This window comes from Heptranchias perlo, chromosome 4 (assembly GCF_035084215.1).
Source record: "Heptranchias perlo isolate sHepPer1 chromosome 4, sHepPer1.hap1, whole genome shotgun sequence".
Classification (NCBI taxonomy): domain Eukaryota; kingdom Metazoa; phylum Chordata; class Chondrichthyes; order Hexanchiformes; family Hexanchidae; genus Heptranchias; species Heptranchias perlo.
Window position 1 is genome coordinate 79184219 of NC_090328.1, and position 18260 is coordinate 79202478.

Genomic DNA, 18260 nt, shown 5'->3' on the forward strand with positions numbered 1-18260 from the left:
AATTGTTTATCTGCCTCAATGCAACACTAACATAATTTTGCTTATAAAGTGACCAGGTGTAGCGAATGTAGAGTATAGATTAAAGCTAGGTTAATATTATTTCAGGGAAGGCCTCAAAACCTTAATAGTCCATAAATCACCAGGATACTAGAAGCCATAGGTGTTGCTAGTAATGTCAGTAGTAGATAAATGAGTTAAACGGAGCACAAAAAATTACATTCCTTCCAAGTATGAATTTGTAATGTGTTAATTACAAACCTCTCAGTTTTAAATATAATTCAATCTAGGATTTAAAAAGTTATTAATTGTTTGAATATGCAGGTCAATTGCCAGATTTACACAATCATTTTCTATATTTCTTGATCAAAATTCTAAACCCGTTCTTTACAAACACATGAAAATTTCACCACATCTAGCAGACAGAAATACTTGTGGAAGATGATTTATTCTATCTTTTAGAGAAGGCAGCACAGCATTTCCAACAACTCCAATGAACACATACATTTAATGAAGTTAGTGATGGACTAAACTGACCACTTCTGATGGATTTCTTTTAGAAAGAAGTTAATTGGCATTTATTAGTGATGGCACTGCAGTTGGGCATTAAACTACAAGACCTGGGTGGTCAGATACCACAGCACATCATTTACACAGATGCAAGCTTACTTTTTTTTTTAGAAAGCCAAAAATGAAGGCAAATGTTTTAGACATTTCTAAGCCCAAGGTAGTTCTCAAATCAATTTCAAGGTGGGAAACTGTTCAAAATGAGAAATAGGCACTTACTGGGTTAGAGCAGCTTAATACCATACCTCATACAGACATGCTGGAGCTGTTATCTGGAACTGTTCTCTCAGAGGAGTGGTTGTTGATGCTGTTGTTGTTTACAATGTTTGTGTTGTTTAGTTGGTTGACAGAATAGCTTGGGGGTCTAGTACCTGCTTTTGCATCACTCAGCTGGCTGGTATCCTTGTGACTAGTCAATGCATGCAAGTTGCCTAGTGAACTGGCTAACTTAGAGCTTAGGGGTTGGCTGCATTTCAAAGGGAAAAAAAAAAATCAGAAATAGAACAGCATCACTCCAAAATAGACCTTGCTGAAACTTATGCATTACTGCTTCAACATCATCTTCCTTCCATTCCTATAACTTTAAAATTGTATACTTGTTAGTTACAACTGTCACTGCAGTTACTTTAAAAAAAGCCAAATGGTATTGTTTCACATAATCATGTGTATATATTTCCCCATTATATTATTCTTCATTTTATTTTCACATGTAGGTGAACAGACCACCACTCAAATGGGAGAATACAATCACTTAGCACTATTCCGTAAGACTGAAGTCATGGAATTTGCAGCAGTCATACTGTCTTCCACCATCCTGGTGCAAATAAAAGCTTTTCTTTACAAGTATACTTCAGTTCTTTCCTCCCTTCCCCAACACCAGTTCACATTTTTTTTAGTAAACTACAAAAAGTTAATGTTTTCTGGACTTAATGAGTACAATCATGCTTCAATTGTGTCATTTTAAAGTTTTTTTTTTTTGCAAGGTTTTTGCAAACATTTAGCACAAGATTTGGGCTTTTGGCAACATGGGATCAGAGGACAGCATTTTTCTGAAACTCCGCACTCTGCTATTTTAGTTAACCCATTTAACTTCGTAAGTGTGGGTTTATGCACTGCTCATACATGCCTTAGATCAGCTCACTGGTATTACCCATTTGTGGACATTTAGGCAATAGATACTGTGGTTGTAGGAAAAAAATCTCAAAAATGACTTGGTGCTTCATCTTTTGAGAACTTGCCTTTTCAACTTCAAAATCTATCTGAAGTGATTTATATTTCTGTTGAGGAATGCTATAAATACTCAGCGTAAAAATCCTGCAAATGTTCGTGTAAAATATTACTGCAGGACTCAGTTAAAATGTGGGTCAGAACATACCAACGGGAATGGAGGGAAAAAAGGGGGGGTGGAGGGATAGACAGATAATTTGATATCACTTAATCCTTTCTAAATAGGCATTATGTCCAAAATAATTTGCAGCAAAGCTTCACCATTCCAATTGTTCCCTTCCGATTTAGCCCAAATCTTTCTTTTCCATTCTACACATCAATTTGTGTGGGTCTTTAGTCAAATTTGCCTCTTCATACTCCTCCACCTACAATAAACCAGCAGGACTGATTTTTTAAAAAACCTCAAGTCTTATTCCTGCCTTTGTCATAATCTTTCCAGAGGACAAAGGAAAATATGTTTTAAAAGTTAATGGAAATCTATTAGAAATATGTGACTTGTATGTTTTTCTATAACAATGATGTGAATGAAGATTGTTTGCATGAGTACTGAAACCTATATATTTACCAGCCCTAAATGTAAACATCTATGTTTGATTTAGACTGCACAAGAATAAAGTTTTAAGACTGTAGAAATATAGAAGATATGTGTTATAGATCTTTGGACATGCAGAACTGTGACTTATAATAAACAGACACTAGATGGTGGACATATTTTAAATTGAACTACTAAAAATAGTTGAGCATTAATGCAGCCCCCATATATTTTACAATATTGAACAAGAACATTTTATCTACTACAGAGTTCTTCCTAGTCAGGAGTAGCCAATGTATGTAGCATCCATTCTCATCTTTTCAACAGCGTTAAAAAAGTCGCATTCTGATGGTCATGGATAGTGTTGCTTTCATTATTTAGTATCAAAGATTTAAGCCAGTTTATGATGTTTTACCCTGCAGGGGCCAGTACTTGTTTAGTTTTACCAATCTCCCCAAGTTGCCAAAATATTTTTTTTTTAAAAGCAGGAAATTGAGAATCCATTTCATGTTTAATCATAAGAACATAAGAACATAAGAAATTGGAGCAGGAGTAGGCCAATCGGCCCCTCGAGCCTGCTCCGCCATTCAATAAGATCATGGCTGATCTGATCCCAACCACAAATCTAAAGAACACAAGAAGTCGGAGCAGGACCCGGCCACACAGCCCCTGGGCCCTCTCCGCCACCCACAGGGCATTGACCGATCCGAACTCAGCTTCATGTCCAATTTCCTGCCCGCTCCCCATAACCCCTAATTCCCTTTACTTCTAGGAAACTGTCTATTTCTGTTTTAAATTTATCTAATGATGTAGCTTCCACAGCTTCCTGGGGCAGCAAATTCCACAGACCTACCACCCTCTGAGTGAAGAAGTTTCTCCTCATCTCAGTTTTGAAAGAGCAGCCCCTTATTCTAAGATTATGCCCCCTAGTTCTAGTTTCACCCATCTTTGGGAACATCCTTACTGCATCCACCCGATCAAGACCCTTCACAATCTTATATGTTTCAATAAGATCGCCTCTCATTCTTCTGAACTCCAATGAGTAGAGTCCCAATCTACTCAACCTCTCCTCATATGTCCGCCCCCTCATCCCCGGGATTAACCGAGTGAACCTTCTTTGTACTGCCTCGAGAGCAAGTATGTCTTTTCTTAAGTATGGAGACCAAAACTGTATGCAGTATTCCAGGTGCGGACTCACCAATACCTTATATAACTGCAGCAATACCTCCTTGTTTTTATATTCTATCCCCCTAGCAATAAAAGCCAACATTCCGTTGGCTTTCTTGATCACCTGCTGCACCTGCATACCAACTTTTTGATTTTCTTGCACTAGGACCCCCAGATCCCTTTGTACTGCAGTACTTTCCAGTCTCTCGCCATTAAGAAAATAACTTGCTCTCTGATTTTTCCTGCCAAAGTGCATAACCTCACATTTTCCAATATTATATTGCATCTGCCAAATCTCCGCCCACTCACCCAGCCTGTCTATATCCCCTTGCAGGTTTTTTATGTCCTCCTCACTCTCTACTTTCCCTCCCATCTTTGTATCATCTGCAAATTTTGATATGTTGCACTCGGTCCCCTCCTCCAAATCGTTAATATAGATTGTAAAGAGTTGGGGACCCAGCACCGACCCCTGTGGAACACCACTGGTTACTGGTTGCCAGTCCGAAAATGAACCATTTATCCCAACTCTCTGCTTCCTGTTCGATAACCAATCCTCCACCCATGCCAGAATATTACCCCCAATCCCGTGATTTTTTATCTTAAGTAATAATCTTTTATGTGGCACCTTGTCGAATGCCTTCTGGAAGTCTAAATACACTATGTCCACTGGTTCCCCTTTATCCACCCTATACGTTATATCCTCGAAGAACTCAAGCAAATTTGTCAGACATGACTTCCCCTTCATAAAGCCATGCTGACTTTGTCCTATTAAATTATGCTTATCTAAATGTTCCGTTACTGTCTCCTTAATAATAGACTCCAAAATTTTACCCACCACAGATGTTAAGCTAACTGGCCTATAATTTCCAGCCTTCTGCCTACTACCCTTTTTAAATAACGGTGTTACATTAGCAGTTTTCCAATCTGCCGGGACCTCTCCTGAGTCCAGGGAATTTTGGAAAACTATCACCAAAGCATCCACAATCCCTACTGCCACTTCCCTCAAGACCCTAGGATGGAAGCCATCAGGTCCAGGGGATTTATCCGCCTTGAGTCCCATTATTTTACTGAGTACCATCTCCTAAGTGATTTTAATCGTATTTAGCTCCTCCCCCCCGAGAGTCCCCTGTTTGTCCAGTGTTGGGATATTCTTAGTGTCCTCTACTGTAAAGACTGAAACAAAATATTTGTTCAGCATTTTTGCCATCTCCATGTTTCCCACCATTAATTTCCCGGTCTCATCCTCTAAGGGACCTATGTTTGCCTTAGCCACCCTTTTTCTTTTTATATAACTATAGAAACTCTTGCTATCTGTTTTTATATTTTTTGCTAATTTCTTTTCATAATCTAACTTCCCTTTCTTAATCAATCCTTTAGTTACTTTTTGCTGTCTTTTGAAGAATTCCCAATCTTCTATCCTCCCACTAAGTTTGGCTACCTTATATGTCCTTGTTTTTAGTCGGATACTATCCTTGATTTCTTTACTTAGCCACGGATGGCTGTCATTTCTTTTACACCCTTTTTTCCTCAGTGGAATATATTTATTTTGAAAGTTGTAAAATAACTCCCTAAATGAACACCACTGCTCATGTACCGTCTTACCCTTTAATCATGTGCACAGAGTTAATACACTTTCTAAACTAATGTATTGATTTTTCTGGAAATCTCATACTTAGTACCGTTCCAGAGACTGTTGTATTTAGTACATTAAACTGCTTTTTAAAAAAGTATCCGTAAAAGTTAATAATTTTGTCTTACCTCCTTAAATTACTGTTTGCTGCCATGGATCGGGTTGTCCGTTTGCTCGTAGGGCCTATGCCAAGAATGGCACACGGTTTAGAAGAAGGTTTGCAACTCTGTGTGCTAGACTGCAGTATTATCCTATGTTTGCTTGCAGTTAAAATGGAACAAATAGAAAAATGTACATTTAAAAAAGGTCACCAAACTAGCAGTCTGTTTACATTAATGTGCAAACTGATCATTTTTGCTATTTGTGTCCAAGAGTGAAAAATTTATGTTGATTATAATTTGCTGCTTCTTGTGTGTTAAATAAAATGGTGCAACTTTGTGGTATTGCAATTTTTTTTGCCACATCAATATTATTAGGGACAAGCTGAATGGAATTTTGAATCACAAGTTAATTTGAATTAAATTAAAATGTATATTAAGAGCAGGGTCAATTCAGATGTCCCTTAATAAAATATTTTAATTTATTATTTGGGATATCCTGTTTATATACATTTTGCACACATTTCAGAATTATACTGGCAGCAATGCATTAAAACTCTGCCTCTTCCCCTCCATGGTTTGCATGCTTCTGGTGGTTGACAATGGAACTACTTATAGTTTCTCCTCTCTCCCTCTTTCCACTCATAATATTTTCAGCATGATAGTCAGTTACTGCTCATGCAACATTTATGTTTGAAAATGGGAAAAAACAAACTTGCAATTATAAAGCGCCTTTCACGACCTCAGGACATTCCAAAGAGCTTCACAGCCAACAAAGTACTTTTGAAGTGCAGTCACTGCTGTAACGTAGGAAAATGCAGCAGCCAATTTGCACACAGTAAGGTTCCGCAGAAAGCAAGGTCTCACAAACAGCAATAAGAAATAACCAGATAAATGGTGGCCAGGACATTGGGAGAACCCCCCCTTCTTTTATTCAAATAGTGCCATGGGATCTTTTACTGGATCTTGGTTTAACGTCTCATCTGAAAGACAGCATCTCCGACAGTGCAGCACTCCTTCATTACAGCACTGAAGTGTCAGCCTGGATTATCTGCTCAAGTCCATAGAGTAGGACTTGAACCCATGACCTTCTGATTCGGAGGCTAGAATATTACCACTGAGCGAAATCTAACATAACAGAAAATGTTTCATGTTAACTATGGCCCATCATTTCATATTCTTTCTCTGCCTTGCTTCTTTCCTGTCTATAACTTTCTCTTTTCTCTTCAACTCAAACCTTTTACTATGCTTTAGCTATGCTCTGACAATTTAACTTAGTGTAAACAAATTATGTAAACTGGTGACTAAATCACAATGCTATTTACATCTGTATTTGCATCAATCCTGACCTTTGAAGCTTGAAATTTAGTAAAATTAATTCCATCCAAATGTTAGTTAAGGATAGACAGGATAAACCGAATATGCTTCAGCAAGTAAGCTTAATATCAAAGACAAGTGAACTTTTACTAAATACCAAAACAAAGCAGCATTATTTTAATGAAAGAACTCTCAAGACAAAGCACTAACAAATTCTAAAGTATTTTTAAAAGAGGTTTAGGTTTAAATGCTGTGCTTATCTCTGTACATTAGTGGCATCAGGCTAAAAGGTTACAATTACCAAATTGTACACTACACTTTAAAAAGGGAATTAGAAGAGTAAGTGCAACTCAGAATTACACATACGATCTCTGGTCGATTTAGAGGAGATCTTTCATTAAAGATCATAGTTAACCACATTCTTAACTTTACATGTACATGTTGGTAAATTGTGAAGACCATATAAATTTCACTATAAAAGTGAAATGATGCAATTCAAAATTACTTCATAACCAGAATTATATGGTTTTAAAACAAAGCCAATTACAATGCAATAGTCCAATGAAATGCCATATTTAAAAGCTGTCAGTTGTGATGCAGTGGAAAAGCATTCCAATAAAAAAAAGACACCTACCTAAATGCCTGGGACGATGACCTCGTGTGCATTTTGTTCTCCTCCAATCTGAAATAGATGATGCAAAAATTAATTCATTAGGCAAGTAGGTGTCAAGTCAATCAATACACAACTTGCTGGCATAACACAAACCTCTGATTTTATATCATTTTTACAGGAGAAAAAGGGACACATTACATTAAATGGTACAAGACAAGCAGTTAACCATAGAGTAAATACTGTGTCTTATGTACATCGGAAATTTAAAAATAAATATTTTGTTTAAAAGCCTACAGAGTGAAACTAACTGTGGTCTTTGAGGATTGGGTTAAAGGAGAGAAAACTAAAGTCATCAGTTGGTAATTTTCTACGGTTATGGACTCAATTATAAGCCTGTAAAATATTACACAAACACTATAGGTTCAAAACATCAAGAAGTGTTTGATCTCCTTAAATATAGCTCAAGAAGCATGGCTTGTAATTGGGAAGTTTGGTACCTACTGATTTCAATGAGTAACCCAACATACTAGCTAAGTTCTGCAGGCACTGCACATAATATACCATTAACCAACAACATGCACACGGATTCTCAAGAATCACAAATCAGCACTCTGCAAATTAGCTATAGAACTGCTGAAAGCTTGGTATAACAATCTCACAACTGACATTTACTTTACAGATAAACCAGCGAGTTGATTTTCTGCTTAAAGCACTAAAAAAGTACAATCACAAAAACAGTGAAAACAGCAAGAAAGTCTGAAATAAGCATTATGCAGCAGGTTTTAAGTTCTTTGGATTGCACAGATTTTGACATTTACAAAAAAAAAGCACACAAATTCAGAATCACTGAATTAATTAAGGTAAAGTATTTGGGGGAGAGGGAAGAAATGGTCATTAGCTCAGTTTATGACCCAATATAAGAAGTTTGTTATGACTACTAGGCGACCAAAAGGTCACACACACCTATCTAGTACCACCTATCTGCTACAGAATTAAAGATTAACTACTATTACGAAATACTGCACTGGGAAATGTAAGCTACTGGCAGATTGCTACATATTACTGTACATGACGTACAGGTTATTCTTGAAACAAAATGTACGAGCCACACTGTCCAGTAGAACAGCTTAGTTTCTACTGGTCTGGAATCAGAAACTTACAAAGAAACTGCTTCTGCCATGAATATATATTTTAACTAAAATTACATATGTCCACAATAGTGTAAGAGCTCGAGGGCAAATGATTATCCCTGCAATCAAATTCAGTCAATAGTTGCTATGTACTATTTTAGAAAAAGCAGCATCTAATTTAAAAGAGAGGCAATACCAATTGGTTAAGGATAGCACCAAATTCCAGTGTCCTATCTCCCTATTTTCCATCAAATGCTTTTTCTTTATCAAAGGAAAAATAAAAGCTGGGTGAGCTAAGATGTCAGAATGATGAATCACATTAAAAACACACCACCAACAGAGTGCCTACTACTACAAATATATCCTGTCTGATCAATATGTATCAATTTGGATACCAGGTAGAGGAGGGGGTACTTTATGTTTTTCATGTGGATTGCTCATTGTATCGCTCCAGTTATAGATGTACATACAACAGTAAACAAAAATACACCTAATTAAATTGGTGCCATTGCAGGGACTTGTAGAAGTCCATTCAGAAACTTTTAGGTCCAGAAGGCTTGAACATTTTCCTCTCAAAATTCTATTCTGCTTATCTACCTGTAGTGCTTCCAAGTATCTATTAATCATCTTAGGAGTATCAGTTGAATTACAAGGGGCTATAAAATTGCCAAAAACCTGTTCATTTCTGTGGAATCACAAGGGGTGGTACCATCCCAAGGTGTGCTGCAGGGACAGTCTGCTCCGCCTGTTTCTTTTTCTTGCATGGAATTAGTCAACAGATGGCCAGTTTTGTACCTATGCTTATAATGCCAAGTATGTCAAGCACATCATGCACTAGCTTCTTATCTGCAGTCAGGATGCAGTTCACCTCCCTAACTTGTGTCAGTGTCTGCAGTCATTGAATGGTCACATCTATACTGTGTTTCAAACTGTTCAATTGAGTTTTCCAAAGCTTTTGGGAAAGGAAAGATTTTTTAAAAATTGAAATAGAATACTAGTATACTAGTTGATCTCCCATGATTTCGCTCAGTGAATTGGGGATTACTTGGGTTAATCAATGAAAGTCAGCATGGATTTATTAAAGGCAAATCGTGTTTAACTAACTTGACTGAGTTCTTTGATGGAGTAACGGAGAAGATTGATGAGGGTGGTGCGGTTGATGTGTATATGGATTTTCAAAAGGCGCTTGATAAAGTACCACATAATAGATTGTTAGCAAAATGAAAGCCCATGGGATTAAAGGGGCAGTGGCAGTGTGGATACAAAATTGGCTAAGGGACAGAAAGCAGAGAGTAGTGGCGAGTGGTTATTTTTCAGACTGGACGGAAATGTGCAGTGGTGTCCCCCAGCGGTCGGTCTAGGGACCACTGCTTTTTTTGATAATTATTAATGACCTAGACTTGGATATGCAGGGCATAATTTCGAAGTTTTCAGATGTCAAGAAACTTGGAAATGTAGTAAACATTGAGAAGGATAGTAACAGACTCCAGGAGGTCAGCACTGGTGAAATGGGTAGACAGATGGCAGATGAAATTTAACAGAGAAGTGTGAATTGATACATTTTGGTAAGAAGAATGAGGAGGGGCAATATAAACTAAATGGTACAATTTTAAAGGGGGTGCAGGAACAGAGAACTGGGGGTGTACGTACATAAGTCTTTGAAGGTGGTTGGACAAGTTGAGAAGGCTGTTAAAAAGACATATGGGATCATGGGCCTTATTAATAGAGGCATAGAGTACTGCAGCAACTCGCCAAGGCTTCTTCGACAGCACCTCCCAAACCCGCGATCTCTACCACCTAGAAGGACAAGAGCAGCAGGCACATGGGAACACCACCACCTGCACGTTCCCCTCCAAGTCACACACCATCCCAACTTGGAAATATATCGCCGTTCCTTCATCGTCACTGGGTCAAAATCCTGGAACTCCCTTCCTAACAGCACTGTGGGAGAACCTTCACCATTTGGACTGCAGCAGTTCAAGAAGGCGGCTCACCACCACCTTCTCAAGGGCAATTAGGGATGGGCAATAAATGCCGGCCTTGCCAGCATGTCCACATCCCATGAATGAGTAAAAGAAAGAAAGTTATGCTAAACTTTACAAAAAACTGGTTCGGCCCAGGCTGGAGTATTGTGGCCAATTCTGGGCACCACACTTTAGGAAGGATGTCATGGCCTTAAAGAGGGTTTAGAGGAGATTTATTAGAATGTACCAGGGATGAGGGTCTTCACTTAAGTGGGGAGACTAGAGAAACTAGGATTGCTCTCCTTAGAGCAGAGAAGGTTAATGAGAGATGTGATAGAAGTGTTCAAAATCATGAAGGGTTTTGATAGAGTAAATAAGGAGAAACTGTTTCTAGTAGCAGAAGGGTCGGTAACTAGAGGACACAGGTTTAAAGTAATTGGCAAAAGAATCAGAGGCAGCATGAGGAAAACTTTTGTTACGTGGCGAGTTATGATGATTTGGAATGCACTGCCTTAAAGGGTGATGGAATCAGATTCAATAATAACTTTCAAAAGGGAATTGGATAAATACTTGAAGGGGGAAAATTTGCAGGGCTATGAGGAAAGAGCAGGGGAGTTGGACTAATTGGATAGCTGTTTCAAAAAGCCGGCACGATGGGCCGAATGGCCTCCTGCTGTGATGTATCATTCTATGATTCTATAAGTAGAAGGGAACCAATGATGTAGGTAAAGAAAGGCCTGAAGTTTAGCAAAATTAATTTAGGAGATTAGGAAACGAGTTTAGGAGCAGGAGTTCACAGGTGGTAATCTCAGGATTACTTCCCCAGCCATGCACTAGTATAGGACAGAAAGATTAGGGAAATTAATGCATGGCTAAAGGTGTGGTATCAGGAAGAGGGATTCCACTTTATGGGCCAGTTCTGGGTCAGATGGGACTTATTCCACAAGGACAGGCTACATCCAAACAAGTAGGATGCTAATGTACTTTCAAAACATTTAAATAGGGAAGTGAAGGCATATTTACAACAACATGCATTTATATACCACCTTCAACATAGTAAAACTAGGGGAAAATAAAACCAACCAGTATCAGCTAATAGAGCAAGGAGAAATTGATGAGGATAATATTCATGTAGAAAACTATTTAGCAAGAGGGATATGGAGTAGAAGAATAAAAACAAGCGAACTAGTTATAAATGGAAAATTAAAAGGTAGCAGTAGCTTAGATTAAAACAACATGGGTAAAGGAGTAGTGTTTAAAGAAGCAAAAGGAGGTTAAATTGCACACAGCGTGTGGGAAATAAACTGGAGGAATTGGAAGCAATTATTTTATAGGAAGATCTAAATTTAATAGCGTTAACAGAAACTTGGCTGCAAACTGGACAAGAATAGAAAATAAACATACTGGGAGATAATATAAAAGAAAGGAAGTGAAGTGGCAATATTAGCAAATTAGGGAATACAGAGGGTTGACGTAGACAAGGAAGGGGTGCAGACAGTCAATATGGTTGGAGCGCAAAGATTTTTTTTTAAAAAAGGGCTTGTTACATTAGTAGGGGTGTACTACAGACTTCAAAATTGTGGACAGGAAAGAAGAGGAAATCTGCAGTCAGATGAGAGTGATAAGTACGAATAAGAAAATTAAGTGAGTGGACGGGAATGGAATATCAAAATATGTATAGGACTCCTTCCTAGAGTCTCAATAATTTTAAAATTCTCATCTTTGTTTTCAAATCTCTCCATGGCCTCGCCCCTCCCAATCTCTGCAACCGCATCCAGCCCTACAACCCTCTGAGCTCCTTCAACTCTTGCCTCTTGTGCATCCCCGATTTTAAATCGCTCCAGCGTGGGCTGCCGTGCTTTCAGCTGCCTAGGCCCTAAGCTCTGGAATTCTCTCCCTAAATCTCTCTCCTCCTTTAAGACATTCCTTAAAATCTACATCTTTGACCAAGCTTTTGATCAAAATCTGTCCCAATATCTCCTTTTGTGGCTCTGTGTCAAATGTTGTTTGATAATCACCCCTCTGAAGCGCCTTGGGACGTTTTACTATGTTAAAGGCGGTATATAAATGCAAGCTGTTGTCATTATATTAGTAGATCTAGATCAGGTAGAGGTGAGCTTAATGTGGATGTGCACCTTGGGAGTAGTGACCAGAATATAAGGTTCATAATCCAACTAGAAAAGGGAAAAAGTCAGTACAAAAACTAGAACACCAGATTAGTGCAAATTTTAGGAAGATGAGGTCAGGAGGAAGGAGAAATCGACACACAGGACTGCAGAACAACAATGGGATTTTTTAAGAAAGAGATTGCAAAGGTACAGAATTAAGTATATTCCATTAAAAAGGGAAACTACTAAAAGATTCATGATGCCATGGATAAAGAGGTTGAAAATCAATTAAAATTGAAGAGGGCCTACAAGGATGATAAGAATAATCATTTATCAGTGGTTTGTCTAAGGCATTCTCCCTTTTCCAAATCACTGTCTTCTGCATTTCTCTTCATTCTTCCACTCTTCAGGTGGTCCAGAAGTATCCTTCTTTTCCTCCTTCTTGGTCTTTTTCCTTCTGTCTACCCTTCTAACACCTCTTTCAATATCCCATCCCTTCTCAGCACATGCCCAATCCAATTCAGTTGCCCTTTTCTGATAACGTCAAACTATATTCTTCTTGTATCATAGCCAACTCCTCATTACTTTTCTTATCTATCCACTTTACTTTCTCCATCTCAAAGCTCTCTAGAAGCCTGACTCCCTCTTTCCTTAGTGTCCATGTTTCAGTACCATACAACACCACACTCAGTATCAAACTCTTCACTAATCTTTTCTTCAGTTCTTCATTCAGTTGTCCAGTCAATATCCTCTCCCTTTTATTAAATGCAACTTTACCCATCATAATCCTAGCTCTGACCTCCTAGACACATCTGCCATCTTCAGTTATACTTCCCAGATATTTAAATTGTCTCATCTGATCCAACTGTCCCTCATTTATTAAAATGCTCACTCTTTCACCTGCATTCCTAGAAACCTTCATGACTTTGGTCTGGCCCACACTTATCTTCATTCCATAATCCATTGCTGCAGCATTCAGGCTATCTACCAACTATAGTCCATTCATAGTACTTGCTACCACGGTTTTGTCATCAGCTTTTATTAGCTGACTACCAACTTTCACTCCTTCCTCTACCTGATTAAGATCTTCTCTTACCATTGCTTCTGCATACATGTTGAACAGCACAGTTGACAAGCAGCATCCTTGTCACACTCCTCTTCCAATTAATCCTGGTTCTGACTCTCCATCTGCTACCCTAACATTTGGAGTTTTTCTCATATACAAAGTCTTTATCAGGCATCTATCTCTCCAATCCACACCAACATTCCTTAACACCTCCATTAGTTTGCTCATCACAATTGCTAGCATTTAGCTTCCCTCCACCACCCCCCCCCGCCGCAACCCACCGAAGTATCATGATGAGAATAATCATTTAAAAAACTAAAGGGACACAGGATCGGCATTAAGAGGAGGAGAGAGCGCAGAGCATGAGGAGCAAGAGAGCAGAGTGCGGGATCAGCAATAAAAGGAGGAGCGAGAGAGGAGAGAGCGCGGTGTGCGGGATCAGCAATAAAAGGAAGAGCGAGAGAGGAGAGAGCGCGGTGTGCGGGATCAGCAATAAAAGGAGGAGCGAGAGAGGAGAGAGCGCGGTGTGCGGGATCAGCAATAAAAGGAGGAGCGAGAGAGGAGAGAGCGCGGTGTGCGGGATCAGCAATAAAAGGAGTGAAAGAGGATAGCGCGTGAAGCACGGGATCAGTGATAAAAAGAAGAGGTGAAAAATCACCTAGTGATGTCAGCACAAGGGAAGGAGCTGATTGGTGAGTGGCTGGTGAGTGTTTCTTTTGAAAAAGTCTTTAAGTTTACTTTTGTTAAGTTTAGTTAATAATCTAATAGATAGAGGCATAGCAGGCCACTCAGTCCCATTGAATGCACATCTTGTGCCGTAGGTACAGTAGCATTGTGGTTATGATACTGAACTAGTAATCCAGAGACCGGGACTAATAATCCGGAGTCATGAATTCAAATCCCGCCAAGGCAGCTGGGGAATTTAAATTCAATTAATTAAAAAAAAATTGTATCAGGAAACTACCGGATATACCCTGGGTATGTCCTGTCCCACCGGCAGGACAGACCCAACAGAGGTGGCGGTACATGTTATACAGTCAGGAGGGAGTGGCCCTGGAGTCCTCAACATTGACTCTGGACCCCATGAAACCTCATGGCATCAGGTCAAACATGGGCAAGGAAACCTCCTGCTGATTACCACCTACCGTCCTCCCTCAGCTGATGAATCAGTCCTCCTCCATGTTGAACACCACTTGGAGGAAGCACTAAGGGTAGCAAGGGCATAGAATGTACTCTGGGTGGGGGACTTCAATGTCCATCACCAAGAGTGGCTCGGTAGCACCACGACTGACTGAGCTGGCCGAGTCCTGAAGGACACAGCTGCCAGACTGGGCCTGCGGCAAGTGGTGAGCGAACCAACACGAGGGAAAAACTTACTTGACCTCATCCTTACCAATCTACCCGTCGCAAATGCATCTGTCCATGACAATATTGGTAGGAGTGACCACCGCACAGTCCTCGTAGAGACGAAGTCCAGTCTTCGCACCGAGGATACCATCCAACGCGTTGCGTGGCACTACCACCGTGCTAACTGGGATAGATTCAGAACAGATCGAGCAGCTCAAAACTGGACATTCATGAGGTGCTGTGGGCCATCAGCAGCAGCAGAATTGTATTCCAGCACAATCTGTAACCTCATGGTCCGGCATATTCCACACTCTACCATCACCAACAAGCCAGGGGATCAACCCTGGTTCAATGAGGAGTGTAGAAGAGCATGCCAGGAGCAGCACCAGGCGTATCTAAAAATGAGGTGACAACCTGGTGAAGCTACAACTCAGGACTACATGCATGCTAAACAGCGGAAGCAACATGTTATAGACAGAGCTAAGCGATTCCATAACCAACGGATCAGATCAAAGCTCTGCAGTCCTGCCACGTCCAGTCGTGTATGGTGGTGGACAATTAAACAACTAACGGGAGGAGGAGGCTCAGTAAACATACCCATCCTCAATGAAGGCGGAGTCCAGCATGCGAGTGCAAAAGACAAGGCTGAAGCGTTTGCAACCATCTTCAGCCAGAAGTGCCGAGTGGATGATCCATCTCGGCCTCCTCATGAGATCCCCACCATCACAGAAGCCAGTCTTCAGCCAATTCGATTCACTCCACGTGATATCAAGAAATGGCTGACTGCACTGGATGCAGCAAAGGCTATGGGCCCTGACAACATCCCGGCTGTAGTGCTGAAGACTTGTGCTCCAGAACTAGCTGTGCCTCTAGCCAAGCTGTTCCAGTACAGCTACAATACTGGCATCTACCCAACAATGTGGAAAATTGCCCAGGTATGTCCTGTCCAAAAAAAGCAGGACAAATCCAATCCGGCCAATTACCGCCCCATCAGTCTACTCTCAATCAATGCTCAGTTTCGGTTCCGCCTGGACCACTCGGCTCCAGACCTCATTACAGCCTTGGTCCAAACATGGACAAAAGAGCTGAATTCCAGAGGTGAGGTGAGAGTGACTGCCCTTGACATCAAGGCTGCATTTGACAGAGTGTGGCACCAAGGAGCCCTAGTAAAATTGAAGTCAATGGGAATCAGGGGGCAAACTCTCCGGTGGCTGGAGTCATACCTAGCACAAAGGAAGATCGTAGTGGCTGTTGGAGGCCAATCATCTCAGCCCCAGGACATTGCTGCAGGAGTTCCTCAGGGCAGTGCCCTAGGCCCAACCATCTTCAGTTGCTTCATCAATGACCTTCCCTCCATCATAAGGTCAGAAATGGGGATGTTTGCTGATGATTGCACAGTGTTCAGTTCCATTCGCAACCCCTCAAATAATGAAGCAGTCCGAGCCCACATGCAGAAAGACCTGGACAACATCCAGGCTTGGGCTCATAAGTGGCAAGTAACATTCACGCCAGACAAGTGCCAGGCAATGACCATCTCCAACGAGAGAGTCTGACCAACTCCCCATGATATTCAACGGCATTACCATTGCCAAATCCCCCACCATCAACATCCACGGGGGGGGGGGGGGGGGGGGTCACCATTGACCAGAAACTTAACTGGACCAGCCATATAAATATGTGGCTACAAGAGCAGGTCAGAGGCTGGGTATTCTGTGGTGAGTGACTCACCTCCTGACTCCCCAAAGCCTTTCCACCATCTACAAGGCACAAGTTAGGAGCGTGATGGAATACTCTCCACTTGCCTGGATGAGTGCAGCTCCAACAACACTCAAGAAGCTCGACACCATCCAGGACAAAGCAGCCCGCTTGATTGGCACCCCATCCACCACCCTAAACAATCACTCCCTTCACCACCGGCGCACAGTGGCTGCAGTGTGTACCATCCACAGGATGCAATGCAGCAACTCGCCAAGGCTTCTTCGACAGCACCTCCCAAACCCGCGACCTCTACCACCTAGAAGGACAAGAGCAGCAGGCACATGGGCACCACATCACCTGCAAGTTCCCCTCCAAGTCACACACCATCCCGACTTGGAAATATATCGCCGTTCCTTCATCGTCGCTGAGTCAAAATCCTGGAACTCCCTTCCGAACAGCATTGTGGGAGAACCTTCACCACACGGACTGCAGCGGCTCACCACTACCTTCTCAAGGGCAATTAGGGATGGGCAATAAATGCTGGCCTCGTCAGCGACGCCCACATCCCACGAACAAATAAAAATGTGGGAACTCCAGGACGCTTCCCGTGTCCTGGACAACCATAGGTGTAGAGAGTCATCGGCTGGAGGAGTTTGAGCTCCGGGTTTCGGAGCTTGAGCAGCAGCTGGTGTTACTGCAGTGCACCCGTGAGGCTGAGAGCTATGTGGATAGCACGTTTCTGAAGGTGGTCACCCCACAGCTTAAGAGAGTGCAGGCAGACAAGGAGGACCAGGCATGTAGTGCAGGAGTCCCTTGGGGGCATCTCACTCTCTAACCAGTATTCAGTTCTGAATACTGGTGGGGAAGAGGGTACCTCTGGGGAGTGCAGCCACAGCCAAGTCCATAGCACCATGCGTGGCTCAGCTGTACAGCGGGAGAGGAGAAAGGTCAGGCGAGCAACAGTGATAAGGGATTCTATAGTTTGGGAAACAGATAGGCGTTTCTGTGGCTGCAGACGAGATTCCAGGATGGTATGTTGCCTCCCTGGTGCCAGGGTCAAGGATGTTACCGAGTGGCTGCAGAACATTCTGGAGGGGGAGGGTGAACAGCCAGAGGTCGTAGTCCATATCAGTACCAACAACATAGAGGGATGAGGTCCTGCAGGCAGATTTTTAATTAGTTAGGAAAGAGATTAATAAGCAGGACCTCAAAAAAGGTAGTAATTTCCAGATTGCTCCCAGTGCCACGCACTAGCGAGAATAGAAATAGGAGGTTGGAGAAGATTAAATGAGTGGCTGAAGAGATGGTGCAGGAGAGAGGACTTTAGATTCATGGGGCACTGGAACTGATTCTGGGGGAGGTGGGACCTACACAAGCCGGACAGGTTGCACCTCAACGGGGCCCGGACCAAAATCCTCGTGGGGAGATTTGCTAGGGCTGTGGAGGAGGGTTTAAAACTAGCTTGTCAGGGGGATGGGAACCTGAGCGTACATTCAGCAGAGCTGGAAATGGAAGGCAGAAGATTAGTAAATGAGTTTGGATGGCAGAGGAAACAAAGGTTAGAAACTAGACAACAAAGGTTAGAAACTAGACAACAAAGAAATTTGGCAGTGCTTAAATGGTATATACCTCAATGCAAGGCAGATGAGCTAAGGGAAAAAACAGGCACGTGCAAGTATGATATCTTAACTATTACAGAAACATGGGTAAACGGGGCAGGAATGGCAGCTCAAAATTCCTGGTTACAGGGTTTTCAGATGAGATAGAGAGAGGGGGATAAAAAAGGAGGGTGGCAATAT

The 18260-nt window shown here is 41.4% G+C and overlaps 1 protein-coding gene across 6 annotated transcripts in view; it reads right to left on the bottom strand.

Moving 5' to 3' along the window:
* LOC137321052 (dual specificity protein phosphatase CDC14C-like) overlaps window positions 1-18260 on the bottom strand; it is a 103388-nt gene that overhangs the window by 4005 nt on the left and 81123 nt on the right. For 4 of the 6 annotated variants that reach the window (XM_067983206.1, XM_067983205.1, XM_067983208.1 and 1 more), the window contains 3 exons: window positions 7170-7217; window positions 5249-5380; window positions 810-1030 (listed from right to left, as the gene is read on the bottom strand). In XM_067983206.1, the coding sequence (XP_067839307.1) occupies window positions 811-1030; window positions 5249-5380; window positions 7170-7217 (400 nt within the window). In that variant the 3' untranslated portion in view covers window position 810. The remainder of the gene's footprint in view (window positions 1-809; window positions 1031-5248; window positions 5381-7169; window positions 7218-18260) is intronic. The other 2 variants (XM_067983209.1, XM_067983210.1) reach the window with 1 other exon arrangement.